The following is a 9,977-nucleotide window of genomic DNA, read 5'->3' as shown; positions in this document are numbered from 1 at the left end:
CCCATTGGGTCTGTGTATTCCCACTTGTATGAGTTGAAATGGATGCTCCTCTTGATGAAAAGTAGGGCTGGGGTGTTAAATAGTGTAGTATATGCTATGAATCAAGCCTTTCCTGATGGTTAGGTCTGCCAGATGAGTCTTGTGTTCCCCTTGGGATGCAGCCTGTAAGTCTGGGATATTTTCTTTCTGCACCTGATTATCTGGTAAGTACTCTTGTCTGCATTTCTCCAATATGGAATGACCTGATTTAATGTCTTAGCCACGCTACACATTCATGCTCAGCTGACAGCATATGTGATAATAGCCAGTTGAACAATCTTATATTCCACCCACCTATGTGACACTAGCACCACAGAAAAGGTCCCTTGATAATATTTTTTACTCTACCACTTCTTTTGAGTGAAGAGTATTCCCTGCATGAGAAAGATGTAGTCTCACACCAAGGGATGCCCCACTAGGCTAACTCATCCTAGTTGGTGACATGTTCCATTGGTTTTTTCCTTTCTGATTCTGTGTTTTCAGAAAGGATGTCATCTTTGCAATTTCTTTCTTTGTATTGGCACCTCCAACATCATCTCAGTGTGGGATTCTAACCCTCTGTTGTGTGGAGAGATGACTAAATGTTTCTAAAGTTAATGTTTTCCTTACCTGAAAATGTATTTCGATAATTACTCACGTCTTTGCACAATCTTCCACCTTTTCTCACCACTTCCTGTGTATTTCTCTTACCTCATCAAGAATGAGCCTGTGTTTAAGTGATCATGCTCATGAGGATTACTGTACATAGAAGATGTGTCATCATCCTGTTTGTGGAAAGATCTAGTTTAATGATGATTACATCACAAGCTGGCAAATATATCTTGGAGTGGAGCCTCATTCAGGTCTTGTAGCATGTGCAAAAATCTTCACAGCAGTGGTGTGAGGTAATAGTAGCTTTTTGTTGAGCAGAAAAATGGGTAATTAATAGAAGATATTGACTTTAAGCTTTTGATTTTATTTAACAGCGAACAGAGAAAAAAAAATTGGGATTCACACACATTGAGAAAATGCATGATGACCCAGCTATTTATATAATACTTGTAAATTTATATCTGTAATGTTTTTTTATATTATCATATCAACGTTAAATGCATTATTTTGCAGACATGACACAAAGATACTATACACTGATACAGAGTATTTTTTAAAAGTTAATAAAATTACAGTACATATATATTTCTTAAAAAATGTCTGATGCATAAGATGTGAAATATAGAAACATGGGTTATATTTTTTTTCTATATTCTATGTTGCAGGCTGACAATTTGAAAATACTAGACTATCAGAATACATAAATATGACTTCTTATCAAATTCTACCTAGGAAATTAATATTTAAGAATATTGCTTGCATTTGAAATATAGATAGAAAGAAAAAAACATGTGCATATGTTTATAAAAGTGGGTTGTTTTAACAATTTATTAGTTAAAGAAGTGCAAACTCAACTCATGCTTCAGGATTTTCTGTAATTGTCTGTATGAAATCACATTTTGGCTTTGAATAACTGGGATTATTGTTGCTTCAGGTGTCAAGTTTGTAGTTAAATATGGTAAGCTTGAGGTTTTTGATTTAGCAGTAAAAAATGGGATTGTAAATAGTAATTTGATATTGTCTCTAATATAAGCTGATGTTTTTTTAATGAAAGTCTGGGTGACTTGTGAAATTTCTGACTTGGAAGAGGCTTTGTCCTTCTATTCATATAAAAACTACTGAGTGGTGAGTACATCCTATTAAAACAATTTTGAATATGCAACTCAGTAAGTTACATGACAACCACAGTTGATGTAAAAGTGGAACGGCATTCATTGGAACTATATTTTTACATTTTATAAGTAGATGCTACAAAAAATTGATTGCTTTTGGGAAGGGTATGTTACAGCCCTTTCTGATGCAAAATATTTACAGATCATAAAGATGTGTTCTGATCACAGATTGAGAATTTCTAAGACTGGAATATCCCTCGTACTTAATGGTATTGGAAAACGAAATAATATGGATTAACATGGGGAACCATGACCATTCAGAAAGACTCCTGAAACAAGTTGTACACCATCTGTGGTAAGTAAAGTGTGAAATCTTGTAACAGGTGAGAATCTATGAATACAGAGGTCAGTGACAAAAGTCATCATGGTTCCCCAAGCAACAGAATGCAACATAATCAAGAAAGATCTCATGGAAAAGCAAAACAAGTCACGTGTACACGTTTTTCCACAATATATTCTTTTTCCACCAGCACATACCTCAAGCAGCTGGAGAATAAAATGGGTATTCATGCTATTCCTTACAAAGACATACTACTCAAGTTGCTCGATGTATTGCCTTTGGATTTTTTGTGATTGGACTCTTGAAATGAGCACTAGGAAAGAGTAGTCTTTGTTTACTAGATGTATTAAAGAAAGCAGAGAGGGAGGTATGGTGTGCTTTGGACATGACAATCTTATGACAGCTTCTTTGAATAGAAAGCACACTGCAGGGCTATTGTCAAAATGCACAGTCATCAGATAGAGCATGAACTGACATGGCAACATGGATTATAATTATGTGGTAAGGCTCCAAAATCATTTTTATATGATGTGCTCAACATCTATAATACTTGACTCAAACATTATATAAATTAAAAGTTACTCTTATAATTAGGTATTATTCATATAAATTAGTTGTCATAGAAAAGAATGGGCATGTTGTTTGGATATGTAATAATTACAAAATAAGCTAAAAATATGCCTTTGTGTATGGTGATTTCATGAAGGACTTACTCAGTGTTTGAATGATTCATTTCAATGACTGTTACACATGTCCATCACATTTGTATGGGAGATTGTGTACTTAAATTCAGTTTCAATCCAAAGAAGTTTTGTAATGTCAAGTTTATGCATAATTCAAAACTGAATGATTACATTAAATATAACAAAATGATAACTAGGAATTTGATTTTTAGGCAGGTAAGTCAATCCCACAGTTGGCTAGTTCAAGTAGAGATAGAACATTGAGAGTTTGGGATGTTACTGAAGAAAAACCTCTTCATGTGATAAACATTCCTCATCAGCGTGGAGGAAGAGCAGATGAACAAAACAAAGCTCGCCATTGGTTCGCCCTCTGCTGGATGCTAGGGAAACAAAATTGCTTGATTTGTACAACAGTAAGGTATTTGTTATTGACTGAAAGCTACAAACTTGGGTATTCATGAGATATGTAGTGAGATTTAAGCAAGCTATAATCCTAATATATACAGTCTTGAGAAGAAGAAATTTATAACCACATCTAAATTATCTTACAGCTGATTTCATATATAGTATGATATGGTTAACATTTTCATTTGCATTAATATCTTCCAACAGTATCAGAAATTAAATGTTTTAGGATATGTTGTGTTTAATTTTACATAAAGTTCTGTAAATGTAATGTTCAACAAATGTATCAATTTAAGATATTATATGCAAGTCAACATGTCAAAAGAGCATAGTCTGTAAAATACTTTATTATTAAATTATTTTTTACCATGAGACAATACACAGGGTAATCACAAACAGGTCTAAAATATTTTTAAAAGTCTCTAGTGTGTCTGCATTATATATACTTATTTTTTATGTGATGTGTGTATATTAAAATAACCCTTACAAAAACACAGTATTATTGAATACTATCTCCTCAAACGTGATGTATGTCCATGTTTTTCTTTAATAGAATGAAACTATATATTGCTGTTGTATATACAAAAATGAACTTAGAATATCATTTTCTCATTTTTATCTTCTTAATGCCTTAAAACTGTATCTAATATTTAATTTGGCAATTTTCAAAATGTCTAATATTCAGCTGAGATAATGAGAGTGAGAGCAATTTCTCTTGGTGTGTATATTCTATTTTGCTAGTGGTGATGTGATGCTGTGTGATGTGGAGAAACAGACATGGAAACATTTCAGCACTACTGAACGTGGTGGACATTCACGCTGTGTTTTCAACATCTGCCTAGTAGGAGGTGAATCAGAGATAGCTTGTACAGTGTCATTAGACCGTCAGGTGAGAAGGTAATTTCTATATAGCTGATTTAAGTGAATAAAGTTACTACCATATTTTCTCTCTCTCTCTCCACTGATTGGTCAATATAAGTGAATATGGATGTGATTTTGATTCTTACAGACCTGTTGAGTAGATTCATAACAAAACATTGGATATATTAAACATTTTACAGGAGCCTTAATAAAAAAAGTTTGAAACATACGGACTTATAGTGTTATGAAAGATTAGAAAGACTCGAGCAAACAAACTGTTGTTTGGAACATCTCACTATGGCAGGAAAGTAATAAGCAAGCTCTGGAACAGCTCATCTTGGCTGGGAAGTAATAAGGAAGTTCTGCAACAATTCACCTCGGTAGGAAAATAGTAAAAAACTCTGGAACAGTTCTTCATGATAGTAAAGTAATAAGAAAGTTCTGGAACAGCTCATAAGAAATAAGGAAGCTCTGAAACAGTTGACCTCAACAGTAAAGAAATAAGGAAGTTCTGAAACAGCTCGCCTTAACAGTAAAGAAATAAGGAAGCTCTGAAACAGCTTGCCTTAACAGTAAAGTAATAAGGAAGCTCTGAAACAGCTCGCCTTAACAGTAAAGTAATAAGGAAGTTCTGAAACAACTCACCTTAACAGTAAAGAAATGAGGAAGCTCTGAAACAGCTCGCATTAACAGTAAAGTCATAAGGAAGTTTTGAAACAACTCACCTTAACAGTAAAGTAATAAGGAAGCTCTGAAACAGCTCATCTTGACTGTAAAGTAAAAAGGATGTTCTGGAATAGCTCACCTTGAAGTAAGGTAATGAGGAAGATAGGAAGTAGCTGATCTTGACAAGGAAGTAATAAGGAAGCTCTTACGGAACTCACTTTAACACTGAAGTAACATAGGACCTCTGGAACAGCTCACCTTGACAGTAAAATAATGAGGGGTATTCTTCAACAGATTACTTTGGCAGGAAAGTAATATGGATACTTTGTAGCATCACCTTTGCAAGTAAGTAATAAAGAAGCTCTTGAATGGCTCACCTTTACAGTTGAGTAATAAAGAAGCTCTTGAATTGCTCACCTTTACAGTTGAATATTGAGTAATAAGGAAGCTCCTGAATAGCTCACCTTGACAGTAAGGTAATGATGAAGCTCTGGAGTAGCTCATCATGACAGTAAAGTAATAATGAAGCACTGAAACAGTTCACCTTAACAGTAAGATAAAAAGGAAGCTTTGGAGCAGCTCACCATGACAATAAAGTAATAAGGAAGATCTGGAACAGCTGACCTTTGCAGAAAAGTAATAAGGAAGCTCTGAAACATTTCATCTTGGCAAGGAAGTAATAAGCAATTTCTGAAATTGTCTCTTTGGCAGGGAAATAATAATTCTGATACGGTACATTACTTCCACTCACATAAATAGCTATTCTCGTTCAGTACTGCCCTCTATATGCAAATTTTTTTTTACGTATGCCACAAATCTTTATCTTCCCGCAATTGGAATTGACTGATTCCAATGCATCTCTCATGCAAATCATCATGCGACAACCCTCCACCAATAAGAGTGCAACACACTCTCATGACGCATGTGACTCCCTCTATTCAATTCTACTGAACTATCACTTCTAGTTTGGCAGTACTCATGTTCAAACATTTTTTCTTTTGGAGCTCTTTATGTGTTAATGCATTTGTGTCTTTAATCATTTAATTTCTGAAGTGGGATTTCTTCATTAATTTTTTACTTTACATTGAAGAAGTCTTTAACTTTGTTTCCCAGTCTTTTTTTTTCTTCACACTTGCATTTTTATACATCAAACACTTTTATTTGATATATATTTCTACAATGAATTCTGAGGTTCATGTTACTACTTCGAGTATCATACTTCCTACTAGCATTATTTTACAGGCTGCCTCGGGATCCTACCACAAGCCAGCATCTATAAGAGGCGGTACAAGACCTGTCTCAACAGGTCATTGAACCTGTTCATCATCTTTCTCTAGGCTTTTATTCCAGGCTGTTTGTTGTCCCCAAGAAAACCAGAGACTGGCAGCCTCTAATAGATTTGTTCCACCTCAATAAATTTCTCAATTTGCCCCATTTCACCGTGGAGTTGTTTCTCACCCACATGTGGGCTTTTCTCCAGGTTTATGGATGACCAAGATGGATGTGAATGCTTATTTGCATATCCCTATCTTTGGTTTGTTTACCACGATGTGGTTTATCAGTTTTGTGCACTGCCCTTTGGGCTTGCTTCAGCCCCAAATGTTTTTTGTAGGGTGGTCAGAGCATTCACTCATCACTTACATGCTTTAGGGTTGTGTTTTCATCATTATATGGATGACTGGCTACTGGTAGCTTGTTTCGAACAAGATTTTGCCCATCACAATCATTAGCTGCTCCTGGAGGCAGCTCGGGTGGACTAGTTAATCAAGTTGGAGAAGTCATTCCTGTGACCTACCTAATATCATGTCTATTTGGGTGTTTTTTTCAACACCCACCTCAGTCGGGCCCAATCTTCTCTTCTTCGACTTTGATTGATGGAGCTTTCAGTTCTCCATGTTCTTACTGCTCCCTCTATTACAGCTTGCAAGGTTCTATTGCCTTTGGGATGTGGTCTTCCATGACAGCCATTATCCCCTTAGGTCAGGCTCATATGCAGACTCTTCATGACCCGTGGAATCATGCAAGGGATCCTTCCTCCTTCCCTTGTCAATGATCTGCATTGATGGTTGTACAAGACTCACACATCAGTGGGTGTCCTGCTTCCTCCTCCTCGTCCAGATTTACACATTCTCATAGACAAATCCCTTCAGGTATGGGGGGGCATGGGTTGATCAACAGGAAGCTTCAGGGTATTGGTCTGTGGCCGAGAAGTCTTATCATATCAACATTCTAGAACTTCTTGCTGTACATTGTGCTTTTGGTTCATTTTCTCAATCTGGCCAGAAATCATCTGGTAATGATCCATTGTAACAATTCTGCAGTGGTTGCTTATCTCAATCACCAGGGTGGCACCCATTTTCAATCCCTCTGTATTCATAAGTTGGATCTTCTTTTTTGGGCTCACATGCTAGATATATCATTGAGTTTCATTTTCCAGGTGCTTTCACTCTTGTTGCGAATCAGATTTCTAGTCCAGACAAAGTCTGTCTGATGGAGTAGTCTCTTGATCCTCTTTTTTTTCCAGTGGCTTTGCCTTCAGTGGGGTACTGCTCACATCGATGCTTTTGCCACATCCCTCAACCACAAATTGACTCTGTTTTTGTCTCTGGTCCCTCATCCTCTTGCTCTGACTGTTGATGCATTCAGCCAGAACTGGACCAACAAATACCTATATGTTTATCCTCCTATTCGACTTCTTCACCGAGTGATTTTGATAATCCATGCCACTCCATGTCAAGTCCTTCTGATTGCTTCTTACTAACTGGCTCAGCTGTGGTTTCTACGGTTTCTTCATCTTCAATTTACCCCTCCGTTACCTTTTCCTCTGACTCCATCCCTTCTTTGTCAACCTTGTTTACTGGTGTTCCATCCAGCTCTTTCTGTATTCCATCTTTGTACCTGGTTTTTATCTGGTCCTTGGCAAGGAGATCTGGCTTGACCTGACAGGTAGCTTCATTTCTGGCTAGTTCCATTCACCCTTCCTCCATGGAAGTTTATCAGTGTAAATGGAATGTTTTTTGCCATTGGTCCTCATTTGGCCTTTTGATCAGGGGGTCTACTGTCTCCTCAATCTTGGGTTATTGGGTTATTGTTCCACACTTTTCATTTTTCCCGATACTGTAGGGTGTTTGCTTCTCATACTCTTTCCCTGTTGATGCATTCCTTATGGATTCTTTGTCCGCCGTGGTGGGCTGTTCTTCCGGATTGAGATGTTAATGTAGCCCTTCACTGCCTCACTTTGCCTCCATATGAACCACTCTTCACGTGCTCCTTGTTTCACCTTTCCCTTGAGACTTATTTCCTTCTACTTTTAGCCTGTGATTATCGAAGATCAGATTTATCTGGCATCGATGTTTCATGTACTCTTTATCATTCTACATATCTTCTCTTTTATCTGGATCATTTTTTCCTCCCCAAAACTTTGGCAGCTCGGTAGGGTAACTCCTCCTTTTCACCGATTTCCCTTCCTTTAATTTTCCACCTTCATTCTCAGCCTGATCTGGATAGATTTCTATGTCTTGTACATGCTCTTTGTTGTTATGTTGCCTGCACGGCTTCTTTCTATGGCGCCCATTCCCGCCTCTTTATTTCTTGGCAGCCATCCTCTGTTCATGATCTTTCTCCTTCTACCCTCACCAGTTGGGTTTGACTTTTAATTTGATTGGTTTATTCCTTTTTATTGTCTTCCTCCTGTACTTTATTCCAAGTGTCCTCTCATCAAATTTGACACCTTACCTTTTCATTGGCATCTCATCTTTGTTGTCCTTGGAGGAAATTCTTCAATCGGGCATGTGGACTACCCCTAATATGTTTGTTTCTCACTATTTGCATAGGATCGTTGTTTCTTCCTCTTTGGGCTGTCATCTTTCGCCTCTAGTCATTCTTCAGACTTCAGTGAGACTTTGACTGTGTAAGTTCTTTTTTATTATTCTTTATTTTATTTTCAGTGGCCTTTTTCCCTTTTTATTATTACTCATTGTTTGGATCCCGCTCTGGAGCGAGTGGTGCTTGACCAGGTATTCTTTAACCGATCAAATCTGCATTGTAAGGCCATGTCGACTTGTGTATTATATTTCTATGGCCACGTAATGCACACAGCAGAGATGGGGCATTCCACAAGTTCGCTTGTAGGTTTATTCTTTGATGGAATTGCTTCATAAATTTGCCTGTCCTGGACCATACTCACCCATGGAATACATGGGGGAAGCAGAAGGGGATAGCTGCTATGCCTTGTATTGAATAAATTGGTATGGTCTGCTTTTCAAAATAGGGTTTTGTGGTCACCCATTGCACTGTCTTAGGTGTTGTCATTCGTTTGGAATCTCCATCTCATTTTTCCTCTCCTTTTCTTCCAGTGGAGTTTGAGAGTTCTTATCACTTTCCCGTTTCAAGCTGCTGGGATGGTGGAACATGGAGGCATCCTCCTGAATGGGTTAATCCTTTAGAGACTGGTCACAAGTGAAAGGCCATATCATCTCGTTTGGTGACAAGCATTCAAAATTTTATTGAACTATTATTTTATGAATTTATGTCAATAAGTTTGGTATCAAACTGTAGATTATAATTCAAATTTTAGAACTATACATAACTAAATTTCTTAATTTAAAAGTAAATATTAAAAAAACACAGATAAACGTCGATTTTTGTGTGTCACTTTGTATGTTGAATGCAGCACTGATTCAAATTAGATGTTTGTGAAGTCAAAATACTAAGTCTGTAGTTTCATACGAATTAGAAACTCAAGTTACAGATATTAACAAGCTAGAATATAAAATAAGAAGGTTTTATCTTTTATATTTGCTAAGATATTGCTCACGTAATAAATCAAACACAGTGGCACCCCGCTCACCTCTTTCAATTTTTGGAAACACTCCTTTATACACACTTACTTCTATATATATTTGACATGAATAACCAATCAGAAGGTCCCCCTAGTGGTTTTCTCAGCCTTTCTAACGTACCTAGTGCCATTTCTTTATTTTGAATCAAGATTTCAATGAGGTAGGTTGTGTCTTTAGTCTGCTCAAATTTCATATTTTTTTACACCCAAATACAGCTTAGTTACTAAGCTTGATAAATTATAGTAGAATTCTATGATACTGATATAGTAATTTATGATTTTTTAGTTATTCAAAAGTATATATAAAACCTAAAAAAAATGTTTTGTTTCATATCCTCCACGTGCAAAATTTTTAAAGGCTTAACAACCTATGTCAAGCAGCAACCGAGTACAAAGGTCGTAACTAGAAGAGATAATTGTTTGCTTTACTTCTTTATTTA

At 36.6% G+C, this 9,977-nt stretch overlaps 1 protein-coding gene across 4 annotated transcripts in view; it reads left to right on the top strand.

Moving 5' to 3' along the window:
- LOC106459328 (gem-associated protein 5-like) overlaps positions 1–9,977 on the top strand; it is a 128,687-nt gene that overhangs the window by 26,836 nt on the left and 91,874 nt on the right. For all 4 annotated transcript variants that reach the window (XM_022385804.1, XM_022385805.1, XM_022385803.1 and 1 more), the window contains exons 5-6: positions 2,978–3,183; positions 3,912–4,059. In XM_022385804.1, the coding sequence (XP_022241512.1) occupies positions 2,978–3,183; positions 3,912–4,059 (354 nt within the window). The remainder of the gene's footprint in view (positions 1–2,977; positions 3,184–3,911; positions 4,060–9,977) is intronic.

Source organism: Limulus polyphemus, unplaced genomic scaffold, assembly GCF_000517525.1.
Source record: "Limulus polyphemus unplaced genomic scaffold, Limulus_polyphemus-2.1.2 Scaffold593, whole genome shotgun sequence".
Taxonomy (NCBI): Eukaryota; Metazoa; Arthropoda; class Merostomata; order Xiphosura; family Limulidae; genus Limulus; species Limulus polyphemus.
The sequence above is the reverse complement of the archived record's forward strand: the minus strand, read 5'-3'. Positions and strand labels throughout refer to the sequence as shown.